Genomic DNA, 24,497 nt, shown 5'->3' on the forward strand with positions numbered 1-24,497 from the left:
ACAACTTTTCGACATTAAATTGCCTGGCAGAACCCAAAACCTTAAATATTGGTCAATTATCGATAGTGCATCTTGATCCTTGGATAATAAACTATCATTTAAAAAGTGAGCACCTATATTGTTTGACAAAACCTTAAATTGGGGCAAGCTAATGCAACATTTTGGGCGCCCGAAATACGAACGGAGCGCTGCGCTCTCAGAATCAAAATTAGATTAAAAAAGATAGGAGGAACATACACCTTAGATTTATTGGTCCTTTATGTGAAATCGTCTCAGCTTTCGAATGGATTTGTCAGTTTTTCGATAAAGCGGGGCGCCGGCCTTCAAAAATGACTTTTAAAAATACATTGTTGTTTTATGGCTAAAAAATGTATGGAACGGTATTTTTCTGACAAGTGCATTCGAAAGCTCTGCTCATTTCCTTTCCAAAACACCCCTAAACATCAAGGGTTCGTTGAAGTTTTGCAAAGTTATTAGCAATTTTGTAGACGCGCCTAAGTCAAAAAATTACCAATTAAAAAAAATGTTTTAGCTTCGTGGCGCCGAGGTGAGGACAAATTCAACCAACCAAACATGGTTTCTTTCATAACTTGGTGGGGGCTATTGGAAAAGTACATTGCTTTTGATTTTTGAGCACCTTGTGTAAATAGTGGTCCACTTTCAGCGAGAATTACTCACATATGAAACTGTAAACTGGAGCGTTTGGTACGGTATGTCCACGCATCCTTCCTCCCCTGTAGATTCTGTGAAATGTGATCCGTTCTCAGAATCCTCTCTACGGTAAACACAACGTAGTAGGGCTGGCCGCTTTAATTTTTGCAATACATTTTCGGGTGTTCTCGGATGTACTGCAATTATTAATAATGACAAGAAAAGTGCTTGGGGTGTAATCTAATCACAAGACTTTCCAGCATGCTTTCATCGGACTGGCTGCGTTTGTGTTAGATTAGATTAGATTAGATTAGAAATTTATTAACTTCTTTTTTCATCGCAAAACATTAAACAATTTTTTTTCAACACTTTCAAAAATACATAGTTTTGATCATCTTGTATCATTAGGATGGTATCAAAGGATGGCATTTTGATCATCTCAAAATTTTCTTCAAAATTTTTGTTTGCCTTTTTAGGGGAATTATACCGAGTTTAAGCCTAATAAGCGGTCGTGTATGAATGATGCTGGATAATCTGGAGTGTTCCTTGAAATTTTCTAAAACCAAGTACACCAACGAGAAGAGCAACTTTTTGTGAAAATTTCTGTTTATTTTCACTTTTATTAAAAGTTAAGCTATTCATTTTACAAGCATTTAAAATAATATTTCTCAAGTGCATTCTAATCAGTCGCATGCATTGGGCCACGCCCATTTTCCTATTTTCAGCTTAGTTCTTTTTTTATTCCTGCGCTCTTTTGGATCTGCTTAGTGCTGCCAAAATGTATGAAATTGGTATTGGTGGCCGCCCTTTGTTCTTTATTTGCCTTCGCTTCTCGCTCGGTTTTCTTCAGCCTTCGATTGGAATGGGTAGTCAAAAATGAAACGCCAAAAGACTTGCCGGGTTTGTTTTTTTGATGGCGCTTGCTTATTATTTACATGTTTCGAGATTATTTTTTAAGTGAGTGACTAACTAATGTGCAAAAGAACATGTTGCCGGTAGTTGGAAGCAATTTTATATCTTAAGCGCTTGGAAATCGTTAGCGCAAGTGAAAAGATATTGATGGCGACTTTCGTTAAGCAGTTAACCTCTGATCTTTCGTGTGTATGTGTGTGCCACCAAAATGATGAGAAATGGTCTCGCAAAATAGAAATTATGATCAAAAGTGCATTAAGTTTGATATTTTTGGCCAGTAAATGGTAAAATTTGCGTGCTTACTCGAGGCAGTGCTGTTGCTGGTAAGTTTATAACCTAAATAGTATTTTTGGAGCTTTAATCGAGCATCAAACTCTCCATATGACGAAGATAGGTGTTTGATTAGAAAGGGTATATTTCCCCTATGCCTATTTAATTATTAAGGTTTGCTTTGGATTTTTTTCAATTTGTGCATGGATCTGCTATCTTTCCACAATAAAATCCAAGGACTTTTTTTTAACTTTTGATTGTTTTGAAGACGATTTTTTTTAGGATTGAGAATTTAGACCGTGGTCAACAATATGTAGATGATTTTTTTTTAATTATTTGACGGAAAACACATTCAAATTCTTAGAGCTCAATTTTCATACAAAAGTTTACGCCGAAAACTGATTGTACTCAAAATTTGAAGCATTTAAAAAAAATCCAGAGATATTAACAGTTTCGTGTATTACTTCTCCTTTTTAAAGCTTTTTTCTATTTTTTTCTGAATAATATTCATCGGGGGAAAAAAAAGTGTAATATTACGTCAAGAACTATAGAATTTTCATCAGGTTCACATCTTTAACATTTTTAGGTCAAATTACTCAAAAAAAAAGAGATAATATTTAACCAACCTAATTTTCAACTTTCAAACATCCCACCTCGTTCTCGCCCGAAAGGTCGACCAGTCGAAACGCATTTACGCTTGTGTAAAACTGCTCGTGAAGTTCCGGCTTATGGTCATAAAACTTCAATAACTATTGATACATTTCTCTAGTTTAGGTAAATCATAGACTTGGATTTAATACTGTGAACCCTTTTTATGTTTTCAATAATTTAAAGCCAATATGTTTGTTTTTATTAAATAGTTTTAGGTACGTTTGAACCTTATTATTCCTGTTTTTTTTTTAATTTATCAATTTTCATTATTTTGATGCTAGTAAAAAAACGAAATTGCAATTTGTATGATTTATGTATTTGTGAAAAAGGCTTTGTTTTACTTCTAGATGGATTCAGTCAGGTTTTCAAAATATTTTTTTTATAAAGGATGCACTGATAATTGTAAAGTTATTTTAGAGTACATTTTTTTAATCCGCGAGTAATCTCTATCTCTATCTTTACCTATGCCATTGCTTAAGTCATCAATACGATGAGATATGGTACAGATTTTTCATCACTTAACAAAATTATCGTATTGTTTGGAGATTTGTTTCAACTGAAAACCTTTTTTGATCATCGAGAAATTACCCACAATATTTTTAAGCCAAATCCTAATTTCAGAAAATAATTATTGTACTAAATCGACGGAAATATCTAAGTTATCAATTAATGTTGGACATGATTTAAATATCAGACCATTCTGGCTGTCTGTGACTCTGGATGGCTAAGGGATTAGTTTAAATGCAATTGTGCAAAACTAGAGCTCATCGTCCTTCCTTCCCCACCACTTCACTAAACCACGCCAACGACCGTGGAACAAGTGTTGAGCCTCGCAGGACCCGTCGGGTGGTGGAAGCTCGAGTAGCATAACTATTTCGACCTGCTGGGAATTGCAACGTGGATGTTTACCGGAGAGTTTGGTGGTTCTGGGCTCGGGTTCACAACCGGGGCAAGTGTAGCGCTTAATTTGTTCAACTTGTCGAGTTTAGTTGTACTTTTTTTGGGGGATTTTATTTTCATGGGAAAAGTTGAATCGTTAGTGGGCGTTGAGTGGGTAGTTGGAATTTATGCAGGGTTTGCCTAAGGTGTTATTGAATTAAAAAACTTTGCCAAAGTTTGCTCATTATGGCAGAATTTGTTCTCAGCTTTTTTAATCGTTTTTGGCTGAAAATATAGTAAAGCATTTTTTGTATGTTTGAAAAATCAACTCAACAACCATTCAAAAGCCACTTTTTACCAAACGTACAAACTTTCATGCATCACCTTTACGCAGAATCGCACTATATATTTTCATTAATGTTTCCTGAGCTGCCGCTGTCTGTAGTCCACGTAGCTGCTTTCTGGAGTCCTTTTTAGACTCAACCTAAATAAAACAGCTAGAATGGTGGCTGTGTCTCCCAGGTCTGAGGGTGAGCAAAAATAAAGAATAATGGCGAGGAATGAAAGTGATGTCCTAACCAAGATAAACGACGCTCGCTGGACTATTTTCGCGATAAGAATTTTAATTACCGCACTGTTCAAGTGTTGGTGGGCGGGAAAGTGGCGAGTGTTTTAGCTCGAATTTTTTCAGAGCTAATCTGTGTTGGTTGGAGGGACATTACCGTGAAGATTTTATGTTTAGCAGGCTGCTCTAAACATTTACAAAATGTAAAATGTCAAAAAAAAAATAATTTTGAACGATCCTGGAAGATGAAACAGGATCCGATTAGATAATTACATTTGCATATATTCGAATAATTATAGCATAGCGCAATACTTCACGAGTCATCATTTATTGAGGGCTGGAAAGAGAAGAAGAGAGAGAGGTTTTGGGAAGGTGAGGTTGAAAATTGTTAGATGTTATTTGCATACCCTAATTAGGTGATATGTGATGATGGCGGGAGAATGTGTTTTACGTTTCTAAAACTGAGAGCAAAATTTCCATCAAATTATGGTAATTGAAAGTGAGCGACTTTGTTTATAGTGAATTATTTTGTGATACGTATTGCAGTGCATTCAATTAGAATATTGCTCTATTGAAAATTTGATATAACAATTGAAATCTTTTAAACATTTTCAATCATTTGATATCAATAATGAATCAATTTCAAATAAAAATATAAAAAACTTCAACTTCAAATAATTTTATAAAAAGTGTTGAGTATTATATATTCTAAAAAAAAATGCTAGTGGCAATTCCAGCTCCAAATAAAAAAAATCAGTTACTTTTTATCGACCCTCTTCGATTTCAACGAAACTTTTGAAATGGCTTATTTTGAATCATTTTTGTGTTAATGGGGCCAGTTGCACTCGAATTTTTTTTGAGATGTCGTAAGTTATTTTACAATTTTATTAATTTGTAATTTAAATATTGCTGTGTCTCAAAGCCGTTGCATCGTATCAGAAAGTAATAAAAGACAAACTTGTAGGAAATTTGAAGGCTTTCTGATAAATACACTAAATTCTTGTGCTTTCCAAAAAATAATATTTTTAGACTGAAAAATCAAGTCTTTCATTCATCAAAAAATCAAAAAACATAAAATTTTCTATTTTTTCCAAAATTCGTTGTTTTTGTGAAAATTTGAGTGCTTAAAAAATACAATGGATATCTTCGAGAAATTTCCGATAGTTTGATGTCCATCTTACTAAAAAAAAAAAATAAATAAACACCCCCTTCCCTACCACTTCAAATTTACTCCAAAAAAATCAGGGATTAAACAATATTTGTTACTTAAACTTTAGATTTTCATGGAAAAAGTACTGTATTTAAAAAAAACATTATATAACGATAATTTGCTGTAATTTTATTTAAAAAATGCACTCAAATGCTTTTTGAGACCACTGATCGAAAAAAGATCACAGACAAGAGGAGTAAAAATATATTCAAAAATTCATAATATAAAAAAAATGCCAAAGAATAGAGACAAAAACTTTAAATACAATTTGTACTAGCCTTTGGGAAAACGTTATCATGATTATGATAATCACAAACAAAAGTTGTAGGTATTGTTGAGGACTATTGAGAATAAAATAGGTACACGGAAAAAAATGCCGATCTTTTTATTAACATTTTTTAAACAAAAACTCAATTTCCCAAAATATTTTTTGATTTTCGAGATTTTTTGATATGTTTTAGGAGGCAAAAACACGCAACTTTTGAGCTTTTGAGAAGTATGGTCAAAAAATCTGCCACCGAGTTATAAATTTTTGAAAAAATAGTGATTTTTGGAAAAAATCTAAATTTTATAACAAAAAATAATTTGACCTCAACCTTTTATGTTAAATTGAATTTGCAATCGAAAAGCACTTCACAGATTTTTTGATTAAGGGCTCCGTTTTCAAGATATAGCCATTGAAAGTTTGATTTCATCGAAATATTTGCAGTTTTTAAAATTTTTTTAATACTGTGACCATGAGTGAAAATTTGCTATGATATTGAATATTTGGCCCTTTTAAAAATGTTAGTCTTGATTCAAAACATTTTGAAAATATTATTTTCGAAAAGATCGGGCAATTTCACGAATGTTTCATGTTTTAACATTGAAAATCTGATCATTAGTTGCTGAGATATCGACATTTACAATATTATGGGTTGTTTGGGTGAGACTTAGAAAACATCAATTTCCAATTTTCAATGTCTCTTAGACAATTTCATAGCAAATTTTCTGAACCTTTCGAAAAAAATATTTTTTGAAATGTCACTCATGGTCACTATTTTTTAAAAATTGAAAAACGGCATATATTTCGTTAAATCAAGCTTTCGGTGGCTTTATCTTGAAAACGGAGCCCTTAATCACAAAATCTTTAGAGTACTTTTCGATTGCTAATTCAATTTTACATAAAAAATAAGGTCATTTTTTTGGTATAAAATTTCGATTATTTCCAAAAATAACTATTTTTTCAAAAATGTATAACTCGGCGAAAATCAAAAAAATATGTATTTTGGGAATTGAGTTTTTGTGAAAAAAATGTTAATAAAAAAGTCGGCAATTTTTTTATTCCGCGTACCTATTTTTTTTCTCAATAGTCCTCAACAATACCTAAAACTTTGCCGAAGACACCAAATTGATCAGAAAATTCACTCAAAAGTTACAGCTGTTTATAAATTTACGTACCATTTTTGTATGGACAGTTGCCAAAATTGTATGGAGACTTGTATGGGTGAACCATGACAAAAAATAGCTTATTTGGTCATAGGGAAGGCCCCCACAGAGTTTGAGCCAAATCAAAAAGCACAAAAAATAAAAATATTCGAAATCGGCCAATTTCGTAGAGAATTGCTCAGATACACATTTTGACAGAACTATTTTGCTACTGATCATGTTTTATGTTACATTTTCACATAATCCAAAGTCAGTTTTCTTTTCATCAATGCCATACTGCCATTTTGAAACATTCTTGTTTTCGATATTGAATGCCGTTTGCCATTGAGCAACTTATTTTCTAATTATTTAAAAATTGATAATGACAAAATATTTGGTTGAAAATAACATACAGAAATTTTGAAAATTGAAGTAAGAATAGAAAGTGGCATGCAAGATTTTAATGGTATTGAGTATAAATTTTGTAAAAAATATTAGTCTCGGACTCAACATTCGTAACAAATAAAGCCTCTCCGGAAAGATGATATCATTTCAATAGAATTAATTTCCGTTAAGTAACTGTTTTGTACTACTGACATTAATACATGAATTCAGAATAAGATGAGACTTTAAAAGTAATAAGAAACTGTCCATTAAAAATAAATAAAATAATAATCTGTCATGAAAAATTCACGTGACAGTCTCCATCGTGACCTGAAAACCTATCAATTTTAAGTGCCATCTCCACACTCTTGAAACGTCTCTTTCTAATAAATCAATCACCAAAAACCAGTCGCACACCCTGACCCTGATGGCAAAAAATCTCGACCCCCTGCTACTGATCGGGGCTATCGTCACACGGAGGCCTGGACGTCACACATGGCATGTGACTCACCCTGGAGGAGGTCCACACAACATTCCACAGAGCGCGTGATCATCCGCGAGGTTTGTTTTGAACTTTGAATCCCCCACCCTCAACAAGAAGATGAAGCAGAATAAGTTGAGAAATCCACGCCACAGTCATGTGACTTGATCACGCTTACTCAGCGAGCTTTGGGGCATCAGTGAATCCCCAGCTCGAGCTGGAGGACCTGTTTTGAAGCGAACTGTGAGAGTTGGGAACTACTTGTGGCTTGGGTGTTCTGGTCCTTTCCAGCTGCAAGAGAAAACAAGTTTTGGTGCGTCTTCGATGTTTCTTCGGCCGCTATCATTACCATACGTCTTGCTGACCTGCTCTTGCTGCCATTCTTGAACGTTCTTGTATTCAAGTTCATTCTGGGGTTTCTGTCAACATGACGTTTCAATTTTACTTTTTTTTTCATATATTAATAAGTTAATTTTTTTTCAAAATTGGATTTAATTTTAAATTGATTAACAAAAAGTCACTGATCTTAAAATGTTAACCGAATTAAAATTAAATCGCAAATATTGCTTAGTCACAGTAAAAAAATATCTTCATATTAAAAAAATGTTGGTTTTTTTCTAATTTTTTTTAGAATCACCCTACTCTATGCGCTTACCTGATCTCGTTATGGGACAACACCACCACAGTTTAGTTTATTTTTATAAAGAAATTGTTGCTGCATTGTACTTGCGTAAAATAAATCGTACTTGAAACCAGTTCCACCAGTCTGGACTCTAGGGTCTGGGGAATTCTTCAAAAAGTAGTTGTCCCGAAGGCATGGAAAGTGCTGGAGTAACCTGAACTTGAAAAACATCAGCACGAACACACAAATACAATTACATTAAATTATGTTGTCCAGCTAAGTTTTATTTTAATAAAATGTAAGATTTATGCACCATTGAATTGGTATGAGACAATGTACTTCTGAGCTATAATTGAAAATATTGGTTTAGCTTTTGATAATGCGCTTTCAAAAAAAAAAATGTACCGACTTTTCATGAGTTCCTCAAACAAGAAACAGAGCAAATCGCTAGATTTTATCAATTGTTGGTGAACAATTTCGTATATTTTTCCTAACTGACATTTTTCCGTGTAATTTGACTTTTAAATTCTCCAACATTTCTTGCAACTGATTATACAAAATATACAAACAAATCTTTTGAAATAATAAAAGTTTTGCATGTTTTAGACAGCAATTCTCTACAAAATCGAACGATTTCGTGCATTTAGTTGTACAACAGAAAAAAAAGTGCGCTTTTTCCAATGCCCAGAAGTTGTAGAACAAGTTGTGCTAACGAGGCCGATTGGTTTTACAACCAGTTCGGAATTACTTTTGTCTTACAAAGCGTGTTGCTTGGGGATTAGGATGGTACACATTTTATTTAAAGTCAAAGAAAAATAATCAGAAGTTTTTAAATTCTCATCATTGATCATTTCAATTTATTTTTGGAAAATTTTCCAACTGGTAAGGTTATTCTCATGATTATTATTTTAATAACATGTGCTAGGGTAGGCCACTCAAGGTCCATTCACCAGTTTTGAAAAAAAGTTTTTTTCAATAGTGTTTAAAAAATAGTTACTTTAAAAATTCTAAGTTTGAATTCCGGGGTAACTTTGATAGCCATATTTATTCTTGTTAAAATCAGATTTAAGGTGTTCAAACTTTATTTTTACGTCAAATTCTCCATCTTTAAGGTTGTTTATATAGTTTTTTCAAGGAAAAAATCAATGTTTATGATTATTTTTCTGAGTTAGTAAGCTTTCTAACAAAACACATATAATTTTTTGTTAATTTTTTTTAAAGGTCTGAATTTAGCATGAAATTCGTTAAAAATAGTTTTGTTTATAAAATTATCGATTATTACTGCATTTTAAACTGATTTCGAAGCACGAATCAAAAGTTTTCACATTTTATATGAAATTTTTTAAACTGAAAATGCCTAAAAGTATGAATCCTATCAAAGTTACCCCGGCTATCAATGTCACCCCGTTTTACGGTACCTTGTTAAACCTTGAAAAGAAATTAAACATTTGTGAAATATTCTGATCCCTTCAAATTTTTCATCAATTGAAATGCTGTTCCCCTATTTGGTAAAAAAAAACCCGGCTACCCGAGCAGACGGAAATAACATTGGAATAACATTTTTTGAAATTCGAAAATACTAGGCCAATAACATTTTATGTTATTTATAACATGTTTTGTTATCTGCCGTTATGATTTTTTTTTGTTATTGGATTGTTATTGTAATAACAGACTAATAACATTTTCAGTTATTCTTCGAACAAATCTTTGTTATTATTTTTTGTTATTTTAACAACTAATCCGATCATCCCAATAACAGTTGGAGGTATTCTTCCATAACAAAAAATGTTATTCCAAAGTTGTTTTGGGTTTCAACCAATATCAGACCAATAACAAATTTTGTTATGATAACATAAACTGTTATTAAACTCTTATGCAAAAATGGATTTTTCTAGAAGAATCCATAACACTTTTTGTTATTTTAACAGTATTTGTTATTGAAATGGCATGAATTTTGTTAGTACCATCTATTTTTTTTATCTGCCCGGGTAAACTCAATTTTACTCATGGCGTAGAATTAGAAAGATATAACACAAATAATTCCTTCAAAAGCTCACAAAAATGTATAGTTTTCTTTCATTCCATGAAATTTTTTTTTTTTTTGTTACTTTTTTTGAAATCATTTCAAAGACATTAATGCCATTGAAAATTAAAAAAATTTATGCTGAAAAAATATATTTTTTATAGAAAATCCCGGAAACTCCTAGTAAACTATTTCCCGGAAAAGGAGTTGGATGCCTTATTCTATGCATGATTTAGTTTAGTTCTTGATTTTAAACTGATTTTGTTTTTTTTTTCAGAATTTTGATTATTTTATTTTAAGTTACTTTTTATGAAAGTAATAAATGTTGCAATCGAAAAGTTGTTTCCTGTTTTCTTTTCTTTTATCCACTGTATCTCAGCAATCAGAATTCCAAGTTTGAATGTTTCTTAGACAACTTCATTAAAAAAAATCAGAATTCTTTGAAATAAAAAATTTAGAACACTTTTTTAAAAATCGATAAACTGTTTTTATAGTTCAAATCAATCTTGAGTGGCTATATCGTGGAAAGACGCATTTTTGGAAGATTTCTGTAAAATACCTATGGGTAATTCTCTACCAACTCACACGAAATCGGGAAAAGTTGCCCCGACCCCTCTTCGATTTGCGTGAAACTTTGTCCTAAGGGGTAACTTTTGTCCCTGATCACGAATCCGAGGTCCGTTTTTTGATATCTCGTGACGGAGGTGCGGTACGACCCCTTCCATTTTTGAACATGCGAAAAAAGAGGTATTTTTCAATAATTTGCAGCCTGAAACGGTGATGAGATAGAAATTTGGTGTCAAAGGGACTTTTATGTAAAATTAGACGCCCGATTTGATGGCGTACTCAGAATTCCGAAAAAACGTATTTTTCATCGAAAAAAACACTAAAAAAGTTTTAAAAATCCTCCCATTTTCCGTTACTCGACTGTAAAAAATTTTGGAACATGTCATTTAATGGGAAATTTAATGTACTTTTCGAATCTACATTGTCCCAGAAGGGTCATTTTTTCATTTAGAACAAAATTTTTCATTTTAAAATTTCGTGTTTTTTCTAACTTTGCAGGGTTATTTTTTAGAGTGTAACAATGTTCTACAAAGTTGTAGAGCAGACAATTACAAAAATTTTGATATATAGACATAAGGGGTTTGCTTATAAACATCACAAGTTATCGCGATTTTACGAAAAAAAGTTTTGAAAAAGTTACTTTTTGCGTTTCTCTTTGTTTCGTCGTCCGTGTCTGTCGCGGGTGACCATGAACGGCCATGATCGATGACGACCAACTTTTTCAAAACTTTTTTTCGTGAAATCGCGATAACTCGTGATGTTTATAAGCAAACCCTTTATGTCTATATATCAAAATTTTTGTAATTGTCTGCTCTACAACTTTGTAGAACATTGTTACACTCTAAAAAATAACCCTGCAAAGTTAGAAAAAACACGAAATTTTAAAATGAAAAATTTTGTTCTAAATGAAAAAATGACCCTTCTGGGACAATGTAGATTCGAAAAGTACATTAAATTTCCCATTAAATGACATGTTTCAAAATTTTTTACAGTCGAGTAACGGAAAATGGGAGAATTTTTAAAACTTTTTTAGTGTTTTTTTCGATGAAAAATACGTTTTTTCGGAATTCTGAGTACGCCATCAAATCGGGCGTCTAATTTTACATAAAAGTCCCTTTGACACCAAATTTCTATCTCATCACCGTTTCAGGCTGCAAATTATTGAAAAACACCTCTTTTTTCGCATGTTCAAAAATGGAAGGGGTCGTACCGCACCTCCGTCACGAGATATCAAAAAACGGACCTCGGATTCGTGATCAGGGACAAAAGTTACCCCTTAGGACAAAGTTTCACGCAAATCGAAGAGGGGTCGGGGCAACTGCTGTGTGAGTTGGCGGAGAATTACCCCTATATATATTTATACAGCAATTCCCCACGAAAACAGCATGATTCAAAAACAAAGTTCTCAGATCGGGTTAAAAAATTTTCTGGGGGTTCCTTGGCCGAAATAATTAGACCCGTATTTTTTTGTTTGGCCATTAGGGTGACCGACGTCGTGTTAGGGTGGTCTGAAAAATGGCAATTTTCGTCGATTTTCGCAAAAGCCACTTTTTTCAAAAAATAATATCTCCACGCCATTTCATCCGATGCTAGCTGTCTTAGGCGCAAAAGAGAGGTGATTAGTTTGGCTATTTGAGAAAAATAGTAAGAAGTTTCAAAAATTTAGCTTAACATTTGAAAAGGTCGTATGAAAACTTAAATTGCTGTTTTGAAGGTCTCGGGACCCAAGAGCCTTTGTCTGAAAATATTTGTATCAGATTCCTCGGAAAATTTTACATAATATATCAGAAATTGGTGAAGTTATGTTTTCAATACTCTGAGATACGATTATTTGAAAATAAAAAATGGGTTTTTCGACGCGCCACGCGCAAAAAAAAAGTGACGAAAACGGGAAAAATCGACTTTTTTCACTAAAACTTCGATAACTTCAAAATTTCAGCGATGACCTATACATGTCAGGGTACCAAATTTTTTGTAATTGAAATACGCAAATTGCTATATATCTATTGCATATTTTATTTTAAATTGAAACCACTGTCAAAAAATTAAGCCAAAATTCTATTTTTTTCAAAAAAGTAAAAATCAAAGTACAGATTTTGGGAAATTGATTTTCCGTGAAAAAAAAATGTTTTGAGTGTCTATTTTGATTTCGAAGACCCCAAATTGGCTAGTAAAATTCCTTTAAAAGATACAGCTTTCGAATATTTAAGTATTATTTTATATTAGATAGCAAAACGTTTCAGGAGTTCTGCAAGAGCTCTTCAAGACAGCTACAGCACAGTAGTTGAACCGTGGCAGGATCAAACTATCTCCAAACCTTCTGCAAGAGTTTGGAAGAGTATTTGAAGATACTTTTGTTCTCCCGTGGTCCTAACTGCTACGCTGTAGCTGTCTTGAAGTGCTCTTGTAGAACTCTTTAAACTTTTCGCTAATTGGGTTAACCAATGACAAAAAAACGGATTCTATGGTCATAGAGAAGGCCCCCAAAAAGTTTGAGCCAAATGAAAAAATACAAAAAAAACCATGAATTCAACCGATTTCATAGAGAGTTTGATTTAATTGCTCTTGTTTGATATGACCGAAAATCGGACATGTCAAACACGAAGAGTACTACCGCAAAAACCTTATGCCACTTTGTGATCTATTTTAGTACCTCACAAAGCAAACCTGTCTCAATTCAAAAAATCCAAATTAATTCGTGTTGTCTTTCGGGTTCCGCCTTTGCGTCACGCCACCACCGCCACCACGTTTCCGAATTTCAAATTCCCCGTGACAAAGCACGTGTTTACTCGAAAACGGCGCTGCCCGTTAGAAGTCGGTGTTGTCCGTTGTCATTCGTAAGTCTGTGTTTGATGTTTGACTCAAAATTAGACCTGTACGAAAATCTACAATCTTAAGTTGTGGATGTTCTGCTGTGAAGACGACAATGACCCGGCTTAGCCTTGAGTTGAAGCACGTGGGGAAGTTTTTTTTGGGGGATGAAAGCTCTGGATGTCATTAATCTTTGGAAATTTCTCCGGAAAACATTAATCAATCATTCTCAGGAATCGGGATACATGTTGTACTACGTCACGATATTTAGTGGATATTCTAATGGAGATTTACACTGCGAATTTTACAGTCAACTAAGATAAACAAAGGAAAATAAATCTGACATTCGGCAAAATAATAAAAATTCAGTAAGTAAAATCTGATAATTTATTGAGCATCAAAAGAAACAAAAGAAGAAAAAAACATTTGAAAAACTTTCGAAAAAAAAACTCGTGCTAAAGTGAGTGATGTTTGCTTGCGGAAAATTAAGTGGTGAAAAAGATAATAAATTAGCGAAAATTGTGTTTTTCCACCGCCGGTGGTGCCGACTGCTTGTGAGTTGTTTATGTTGAAGGAGAAAAGCGGACGATGAAAAAAAAAAAACCAGGAAAAATCGAGAGACGGTCAACTTTTTTGTCGGTTTGCACCTCTTGACACCTGAGTTCGCTTGAATGAACCAGGTCTACGCGAGAAAACTTTGAGTGATTAAGGGTGCACAGCAACGAGGGAAGTTGTTGTCTTCTTATACCAAAATTGTCAAACTTACGGACCCAATCCTGCAACTACGGGATTGTAAAATTAATGAAACTTTGCTGTAAATTCCTTGGTGGACAGTACTTTAGGGGATGAATATAAAAATATTTCGATAGTACCCGTAGTTTTGAAAATACTAAAATGTCTGTAACAAAAATCAGGGTGCAAAAGCTCTGGTTGATGTGCACCGTTAATGGGCTGCGAAAGAGGCGAAAAGTGTGTGTGAGTGTGTGTGTATGATTGAGTCATCAGTAGTACGCGTAATATTAGTTCTGTTTTTGTGTAAACTTTTTTTTTGTAATAATGATAGCGATTATTCAAGCTGCTAACGATCAGAGTATTCAGGGTTGGATGACACGGGACTGTTAATCACTTTGGATGTGGATAAGTTAAACTTTTTTCTCTCATCATGAAGCCAACCATTTTTTATCACTTTGCGTTAGCAATAAGAACAATTTCCTGACATTTTAAACAAAGATCAAAGATAAATTTTTCCACTTTTTTCAGTAGGGCATAAAACCTTGCTTATTTTATCCCAAGCTTACAACCCATTTAAAAAAGTGACTACGGATTATTTATTGATTTGTGGTTGAGTTAACTGTTTGGTATGAATGTGTGTTAAAGCTGACGTTTTAAAAATATTTAAAATTCAGTATCTTGAGACATATTTCCCAAATGCTGTCTTCGTGTTGCAAGTTAGAAATTCTCTTTGGAAATATATACTCAAATCCGTATCATCGGTAAAGTTGTACAGAACGCTTTTTGGAGCCGACCACGCATGACTTTCCGTTAAACTGCGTTTGCGAAATTGGTTTTGTGACGGCTTTTGTGGTTAAACGTTGTTGCGGTAGGATGATCGTGGAAGCGGGAATGAGAGAGAAAGGGAAAATGTCAATCGCGAGTGTGTAAACACGAAAACGTGTTCGGCTGTGTTCGGCGCTGAGAGTTTCGATAAGGTGAGAAGAGCAGTGGTATTTGAGGCATGAATATTCAGGCGGGATAAATGTAGTTGCTGAGAGCTGATATTTTGATATTTTAACAACCCTGCTCTACGCAAAATAAAAAAAAACTCGATTTTGACGAACCTCCATATATTTTTCGTTTTTGATTTTTTGACGTTAATCATGCTTTCCGTCTGATGGGGAAGAAAAGTAAGTATGCAAGTGTAGTATAGTATATGACAGATAATTTTATGCTGGAATTCCCTGGAAATTTAAAATTTATCGAAAATTGTTCTGATCCTGGCTCTGGTCAATATTTTGCTACAAAATTGAAAAGAATAACAACCATCTAGGTCAATATAAGTGTGAGGATCAATTAATGCCATGACACAAGTATAAGCTGTCTAGAAAATCGCACCAAATATAAAAAAAATAATCATTAGTGGGTAATTCTCTACAAACTCACACGAAATCGGGAAAAGTTGCCCCGACCCCTCTTCGATTTGCGTGAAACTTTGTCCTAAGGGGTAACTTTTGTCCCTGATCACGAAATCCGTTTTTTGATATCTCGTGACGGAGGGGTGGTACGACCCCTTCCATTTTTGAACATGCGAAAAAGAGGTGTTTTTCAATAATTTGCAGCCAGAAACGGTGATGAGATAGAAATTTGGTGTCAAAGGGACTTTTATGTAAAATTAGACGCCCGATTTGATGGCGTACTCAGAATTCCGAAAAAACGTATTTTTCATCGAAAAAAACACTAAAAAAGTTTTAAAAATTCTCCCATTTTCCGTTACTCGACTGTAAAAAATTTTGGAACATGTCATTTTATGGGAAATTTAATGTACTTTTCGAATCTACATTGTCCCAGAAGGGTCATTTTTTCATTTAGAACAAAATTTTTCATTTTAAAATTTCGTGTTTTTTCTAACTTTGCTGGGTTATTTTTTAGAGTGTAACAATGTTCTACAAAGTTGTAGAGCAGACAATTACAAAAATTTTGATATATAGACATAAGGGGTTTGCTTATAAACATCATGAGTTATCGCGATTTTACGAAAAAAAGTTTTGAAAAAGTTGGTCGTCATCGATCATGGCCGTTCATGGTCACCCGCGACAGACACGGACGACGAAACAAAGAGAAACGCAAAAAGTAACATTTTCAAAACTTTTTTTCGTAAAATCGCGATAACTCGTGATGTTTAAAAGCAAACCCCTTATGTCTGTATATCAATTTTTTTGTAATTGTCTGCTCTACAACTTTGTAGATAATTGTTGCACTCTAAAAAATGACCCTGCAAAGTTAGAAAAAACACGAAATTTTAAAACGAACAATTTTGTTCTAAATGAAAAAATGACCCTTCTGGGTCAATGTAGATTCGAAAAGAACATTAAATTTCCCATAAAATGACATGTTCCAACATTTTTTACAGTCGAGTAACGAAAAATGGGAGAATTTTTAAAACTTTTTTTGTGTTTTTTTCGATGAAAAATACGTTTTTTTTCGGAATTCTGAGTACGCCATCAAATCGGGCGTCTAATTTTACATAAAAGTCCCTTTGACACTAAATTTCTATCTCATCACCGTTTCAGGCTGCAAATTATTGAAAAACACCTCTTTTTTCGCATGTTCAAAAATGAAAGGGGTCGTACCGCCCCTCCGTCACGAGATATCAAAAAACGGACCTCAGATTCGTGATCAGGGACAAAAGTTACCCCTTAGGACAAAGTTTCACGCAAATCGAAGAGGGGTCGGGGCAACTGCTGTGTGAGTTGGCGGAGAATTACCCATGTACTTTTCGAATCTACATTGACCCAGAAGGGTCATTTTTTCATTTAGAACAAAATTTTTCATTTTAAAATTTCGTGTTTTTTCTAACTTTGCTGGGTTATTTTTTAGAGTGTAACAATGTTCTACAAAGTTGTAGAGCAGACAATTACAAAAATTTTGATATATAGACATAAGGGGTTTGCTTATAAACATCATGAGTTATCGCGATTTTACGAAAAAAAGTTTTGAAAAAGTTGGTCGTCATCGATCATGGCCGTTCATGGTCAACCGCGACAGACACGGACGACGAAACAAAGAGAAACGCAAAAAGTAACTTTTTCAAAACTTTTTTTTTCGTAAAATCGCGATAACTCGTGATGTTTATTAGCAAACCCCTTATGTCTATATATCAAATTTTTTGGAATTGTCTGCTCTACAACTTTATAGAACATTGTTCCACTCTAAAAAATAACCCAGCAAAGTTAGAAAAAACACGAAATTTTAAAATGAAAAATTTTGTTCTAAATGAAAAAATAAAAAAAAACTGGTATGTTCAAAAAGATCAATAGATTGAGTTGAGTAAAATAGTAGCTGATTTTTTTTTGTGTGCCGAAAAATTAAGAAAATGTATGCTTCTGCTTGAATTTCGGGAATTTTCGAGAAAATTACGGGAAATTAGACGCTCTAGATCATCGTTCTTTTTTTGGCACCGCCCTCTTTTATGAAGATTTAAAAAAAAAACATCTTTTAATCGTAACTTTTCAACTATTAGACCAAAAGACTATCTTTTTGTTGCATTTTATAGAATGTTGCCCAAAAAATTCATTGTAAATTATATAGCAACCCTCACATGCCTGCCAATATTGTTTTTTTTGCAGTTTAAAAACGGGATTTTGTGACCCATTCGCTAACTTTATATTTTTTTTATTTGATCGTGTTCTCCGGACTATTCTTATGAAAACCATTGAATATCTCAACATAAACTAAACCATTGCCAAGAAACAGCCCTCCAAAAATAAAAACTTTGAATTTACTGTTCAAAAATAAGCACGTGGTCTATTGGCCTATGCTTGCGCTCCAGGTTTACTTTCAGGAGTTTGAAAATTATTTCTGTGAGTTTTTCCACTCTTTCAAACAAGAGCAGTCTAAAATTTAAGCACGTTGTTACAATATTATATTGTTTCAAGCTAATTCATATTTTTGCTATTATATTTTGAAAAAGAGTAGTTCTTCAAATAGTTCTTTAGACATATTTTGACAAAAAAAAACTTAAAAAACACTTTCTAACATGAGGAATTGAAAACAGATCTATAATAAAAAGTCTATCTTCAAGCATTATTTGCTGTAATGGACAGTTTGAAAATTTGTATGACAAATAGTCTGACTTTAAACAATTTTTATTTTTTATCTTTCAAACAAATACATCTTTAAAAAATTGTAATATTCTTAGCAGTTATTCAAATAGTTCCATCTAAAATAGTCCGAAATCACACATTTTCCGACATTCTTTAAACCATAGTAGTTCTTCAAATAGTTTTGCTTTTTTAATAATTATTTATTTGGGGTGGACTAAAGCCCCTTTGAGCTTTGTCTAGTATTCTTTCAAGACAATTTCTCAAAAAGGCACAAAATCTAGATTTTTTCGAAAAACTTTTTGTTTTTTTTTGTGTTATTTTTATTGAGCTTTTCCATTTTTGCATGCAAGGGCAGTTCTTCAAATATTTTTTGGGAAATAGAAAGAATCCAAACAAATTTTCAATTAATTATTTTTTAATATTTTTTCAACGTTTTTTTTTGTCTGTCATGATTTGCGGGTACCGTCATCAGGGGTGACATTTGGTCTGGGGGTTGAGATTGGGTCATACAAAAATGCTGAAATTTGTATGACCCAATCTCACCCCGCAGACCCAATGTTACCCGTGATGACGGTACTTATACTCCATGAGCATTTCTTGGTAAAGTTCAAGAAACAATATTCTGAGATCAACAAAATTTAAAATGATTCTTTTTTATTTTTGCAAATGTCTATAGAACTGTTCTACTAGCATTTAAAATTAAGAAATATTTGCGTTAAAAAAAAAATTACCGATGACTTATCTTAAGTGACAACTGAAAGACTAATCAAAAGTAAAAAATAATCATTTATCTTCACCCAAACGAAAACTATATCTCAAAATCTGCAACAGTGGATTTGCTGCAGAAAATGTTATATTTTATTACATTTTTTGCAGCAAGCCCATAGATCATTTTTGCCCGCGTGTAAACACGTCAGCGATCTGCAGTTCTCACCAACACATAGAATGCTGGCGCGTCCCCGAGCAACACTCTAGAGAGAACATTATGTTCGCGCTCTGTCCCTCACCATTCATCAAGCGTCCATGGCGCGGTGGTAGCGTGTCGGATCAGCAACCTAGAAGTTGATGGTTCAATCCTCGTTCTGTTAAGATTTTTTTTCTGCAATACAATCAATCTGCCGTCGGTAATGTCGATAATTGTCGGTAACGGGCAAAAATGTCATACCCCTATATCGAAAAAAATGCATGAGGACAGATTTCATGCAGATTCTGATATACTTTCATGCCGCCATGTATCACAATCATGCGACCGCCGGTTGGGTGTTCTTCAAGACTTTTGAACAGCAAGCTGCTACCACTTCTTCTCACTGCAATTTTCCCCAGCTCTCCATCGTGTTGCAAACCTGTTCTCGAAAATATTCCGAGACCGTGAACGAATCATAAAAACAGACCACAGTGATGTTCGTGTGGGGATCCATCAGCCTCAGATTAAAACTGCGCCATTCTAAGTCTACTTTTTTAGTGAGGCTCGCGGAGCCTCAGCGGAGAGCGATTGAGAGAAGCTGGATGTTATGCAATTTGCGTCACATCTGCTGAGAGGGCACACACATCTGAATCTGAGATCGCATCACACGACAGGTGAAACCCGTCGGCTGGGCAGTACGGAATCGAACGAAGGCGATACGACTTTGTTTTGGCGCGTTATTTGTTTAGTTTGTAACGGTTTATTAATCATTTGTTGTATTTAGTTAGAAGGTGCGAAATTTTGGAATAAGCTACCACAAGCAGGTAATATCGTTAATTCAACTGTATACAAACTTGTTTAAGAACCGTTGATTTTCGATTCGAAGAAATTTGATGAAATTTGCACAAATCTTGTTTGGATAATCTTGGATTGCATCCTATGATGAAATCAGCCAATCGACATTAATGCAAATTGACCATTCAAATTCCTATTAAATCTCCGGAAATCGGATCCAGATTGACCAGCAGATTGAGTCATCACCCAATGAGCATTGTACGAAAATCGGATTAAATCTCAAACAACAACCGTACGGCAGACCTTGTAATTGTTCATCAACCTGGTCAGCTCAGCTCAGCTGATGTGCTATATGAATGAACCGGGTAACACACTGAACTTTGCCCATTCAGACTCTCCAGTGTGGTGACCAGCTGCCATTGATGGAACTGGCCAAAATCACAGTCATCGTCGTCGTCGTCAGTAAGTCTGTCGGTGTCTCTCTTCATCATATGCAAACGAGTTTAGCTCCGGAGACAATTTTCGGCTCATCCGGTTCGGCTTTTGGCTTTTATTGGCACGACTAAGGTAGTTACATGAATGGTTTATTTGGAGTTCAAATTTACACTCAAACAAGTCGGGAGATTCAAAAAACATCCAAACCACCCTAAACTTGCTAACCATCTCCAAATAACAGCCACCCTGGAAGTCTGCTTTTGGCGATGGTCAATTTGTTTGCCAACCGTACAGAGTGAAACCAGCCGCGGCCTGTTCATTAGCATCTTGATATTTGTGTGAAAATTTGGCCCGTTTTCGTTTGCGCTGGCCGATGGCAATAAATTGCTGATGTTTATGGAACTGATTTGAGCCATAAGTCATCGAGCATCAAGATGGTTTCTTTCGGTGGTCTCTCCTCTGTAAGCAGGCATTCACGCAGAGTGGTTTTCGAAGGTTATGGCCGAAAGGAGATGCTGATTGTGTAATTAGCATTAAAATAATATAATTTATTGATGAATACAAACGATTGGCTAGTTGGGATTTGGTTACCTGTTTTGGTAATAAAATAATTTATGCTCGATTTAAATTTTGGTATATTTTAAGATCAAAGCAATTGTGTCATTCATAAGAAGGCATTTTGCATCATTGGTTCGTCCACTCAAATTTCCATACAGTTTTGGCAGCATTCAATGCAAACATCGTATGTAAAAAATCGAAAATCAGTATCTTGGAAAAGAATTTGATCGATTTGCTGTCTTGAACGAAACTGTAGAAAATTCAAAGTTCAATGTTCAATGTTCAACGTTCAATGTAAAATGTGCAATGTGCAATGTGCAATGTGCAATGTGCAATGTGCAATGTGCAATGTGCAATGTGCAATGTGCAATGTGCAATGTGCAATGTTCAATGTTCAATGTTCAATGTTCAATGTTCAATGTTCAATGTACAATGTTCAATGTTCAATGTTCAATGTTCAATGTTCAATGTTCAATGTTTAATGTTTAATGTTTAATGTTCAATGTTCAATGTTCAATGTTCAATGTTAAATGTTCAATGTTCAATGTTCAATGTTCAATGTTCAATGTTCAATGTTCAATGTTCAATGTTCAATGTTCAATGTTCAATGTTCAATGTTCAATGTTCAATGTTCAATGTTCAATGTTCAATGTTCAATGTTCAATGTTCAATGTTCAATGTTCAATGTTCAATGTTCAATGTTCAATGTTCAATGTTTGTTTTTTGTTTTTTGTTTTTTTTGTTTTTTGTTTTTTGTTTTTTGTTTTTTGTTTTTTGTTTTTTGTTTTTTGTTTTTTGTTTTTTGTTTTTTGTTTTTTGTTTTTTGTTTTTTTGTTTTTTGTTTTTTGTTTTTTGTTTTTTGTTTTTTGTTTTTTGTTTTTTGTTTTTTGTTTTTTGTTTTTTGTTTTTTGTTTTTTGTTTTTTGTTTTTTGTTTTTTGTTTTTTGTTTTTTGTTTTTTGTTTTTTGTTTTTTGTTTTTTGTTTTTTGTTTTTTGTTTTTTGTTTTTTGTTTTTTGTTTTTTGTTTTTTGTTTTTTGTTTTTTGTTTTTTGTTTTTTGTTTTTTGTTTTTTGTTTTTTGTTTTTTGTTTTTTGTTTTTTGTTTTTTGTTTTTTGTTTTTTGTTTTTTGTTTTTTGTTTTTTGTTTTTTGTTTTTTGTTTTTTTGTTTTTTGTTTTTTGTTTTTTGTTTTTTGTTTTTTGTTTTTTGTTTTTTTGTTTTTTGTTTTTTGTTTTTTGTTTTTTGTTTTTTGTTTTTTGTTTTTTGTTTTTTGTTTTTTGTTTTTTGTTTTTTGTTTTTTGTTTTTTGTTTTTTGTTTTTTGTTTTTTGTTTTTTGTTTTTTGTTTTTTGTTTTTTGTTTGTTTTTTGTTTTTTGTTTTTTGTTTTTTGTTTTTTGTTTTTTGTTTTTTGTTTTTTGTTTTTTGTTTTTTGTTTTTTGTTTTTTGTTTTTTGTTTTTTGTTTTTTGTTTTTTGTTTTTTGTTTTTTGTTTTTTGTTTTTTGTTTTTTGTTTTGTTTTTTGTTTTTTGTTTTTTGTTTTTTGTTTTTTGTTTTTTGTTTTTTGTTTTTTGTTTTTTGTTTTTTGTTTTTTGTTTTTTGTTTTTTGTTTTTTGTTTTTTGGTTTTTGTTTTTTGTTTTTTGTTTTTTGTTTTTTGTTTTTTGTTTTTTGTTTTTTGTTTTTTGTTTTTTAGTCTTTTGTTTTTTGTTTTTTTGTTTTTTGTTTTTTGTTTTTTGTTTTTTGTTTGTTTTGTTTTTTGTTTTTTTGTTTTTTGATTCATTTTGCTGAACAGTGTAATTTTAAATATAGGTTTTCATTCGAATGATTCAAATATAGACCCAAGATAACAGGCAAAACAAAGAACTATTAAGCCGCTATAATTCAAACGCTCTGAATCTATTCCCTTATCATCTCGCGACTGATATTCAGGTCCCAATGCGGTCTAGGCCAGATAACGAACCATAACCACACCAAGATAACGGCCGATCCCAAAACACTTCGCTGCTGTTCAACACACGCAGTCGGCTCGGAACCCTTCGTTGATCCCATGGAGATACTCAACGTGCTCAAGTGCCGGCTGGAGATTGTCGACGACACCGTCTCGTCCCAGCAGCTGGTGGATCAGCTGATTTGCGACGCCCCGGAGGAACCGCTGCTGCATCTGACCGAGCTGGACTGCGTGGTCAAGCGGCACTACGACTGGCTGCGGAACCTGCCCCGGGTGAGACCGTACTATACGGTGGGAAGTAACGACGACGTTCGGATCATTGGCACGACGGCGCTGCTGGACTGTGGGTACGTTTGCGCGTCGAAGGCGGAAGTGCTGAAGGTGCTGGAGTTCCGGGTGGATCCGGGAGTGATCCTGCTGGAACGGGTGGGGAAGAATGCGGAGCTGTTGAGGTTTGCGAGGAGGAAGGACGTTCGGGTGGTGTTTGATTCCGAGGAGGAACTTCGGATGATTCATCAGTACTTTCCGGAAGCAGAGTAAGGAATTTGTTTTTTTTTTGACGTTTGGGATTTCAAAGTGTCATTTAATTCCAGAGCTCTGATCCGGTTTCGGTTGAGTCAAGACGTTCAGCCTGGTTGCCAAGCGGACGGTGAAGCTCGTGACCTGCTCAACCTCGCCAAAGAGCTCAACATGGATGTGATAGGTTGGTGCTTCAACGCTGGGTCGTCCTGCTGCGATCCAGCGATCTTCTACACGGCCATCAGCAAAGGACGCGAAATTACGGACCACGCAACGATCGTCGGATTCAACTTTAAGTTTATCAATCTGGGCGTGGGAGTTTGTGGACAGAAGGACGTCCAGGGTCAACGATACGCTTCGTACATCAACCGTGCGCTGGAGGATTACTTTCCCGAACGACGCGGATGGACGATCGCGGCGGAGGTTGGCAGTTTTCACAGCGCTGCGGCCGTGACGGCCATTACGGCAATTCGGGGGAAGCGGATATTCTGGAACCAGAGGCATCCGTCCAGGATTGATCAGGTGTTTTATTACGTCAGTGGACGGGTTGGAAGGACTTGTCACAGCTTGATTCATGCCAGTGATCCTGCCTGTCCAATTGTTTGGAAAGATCGCGACGAGTGTGGTGTGAAATGTCGGACAACTCTGTACGAGGCAGGGAGTGATGAGTGCATTTGCAAAGATCTACAGCTGCCGGAATTGAATGAAAACGATTTTATGGTGTTTGAAAGTCAGGGAAACTTTGCACGACGGATATCGAAGGATGCAGAAGAAGTTATCAGTCCTATAACGTTGGTTTATATTAGGAGGAGCATGTGGTAAGTTTAAATTATGATAATTTTGCTAAATTTGAACAGTTTTATTTGAATTGGGTTTTTGAGAAAAAAAAAATACAATTATTATGTTAGAGCTAATCATAATTTATTTCTTTTTTTTTTCAGGGAATTTTTGAAATACCTGTCCGAGTCTAGATTTCAACGGGAGCTAATTCTGGGATCACGATTCCTAAAGAACGCATGGAAAATTGAAGAATTGGAGCGTAGCTAACCCAAAATTTGCACATACTCAACAAACTCATCAACATTCCTGTAC

At 34.1% G+C, this 24,497-nt stretch overlaps 2 protein-coding genes across 3 annotated transcripts in view; one reads left to right on the plus strand and one right to left on the minus strand.

Moving 5' to 3' along the window:
• The window catches only part of LOC120417343 (uncharacterized), a 226,774-nt gene that overhangs the window by 161,916 nt on the left and 40,361 nt on the right, over positions 1-24,497 (minus strand). The gene's annotated exons all lie outside the window — the stretch shown is intronic.
• LOC120417344 (ornithine decarboxylase-like) lies at positions 13,331-24,491 on the plus strand. 2 transcript variants are annotated; one of them, XM_039579348.2, is made up of 4 exons: positions 13,331-13,459; positions 22,868-23,422; positions 23,480-24,223; positions 24,347-24,491. In XM_039579348.2, exons 2-4 carry the CDS (start codon positions 22,986-22,988, stop codon positions 24,450-24,452), a joined length of 1,287 nt encoding a protein of 428 aa, XP_039435282.1. In that variant the 5' UTR covers positions 13,331-13,459; positions 22,868-22,985; the 3' UTR covers positions 24,453-24,491. The 2 variants fall into 2 exon arrangements, with proteins under 2 accessions (XP_039435282.1, XP_039435280.1); XM_039579346.2 differs by lacking the exon at positions 13,331-13,459 and adding an exon at positions 19,752-19,981.

Source organism: Culex pipiens, chromosome 3 (assembly GCF_016801865.2).
Source record: "Culex pipiens pallens isolate TS chromosome 3, TS_CPP_V2, whole genome shotgun sequence".
NCBI classification, from domain to species: domain Eukaryota; kingdom Metazoa; phylum Arthropoda; class Insecta; order Diptera; family Culicidae; genus Culex; species Culex pipiens.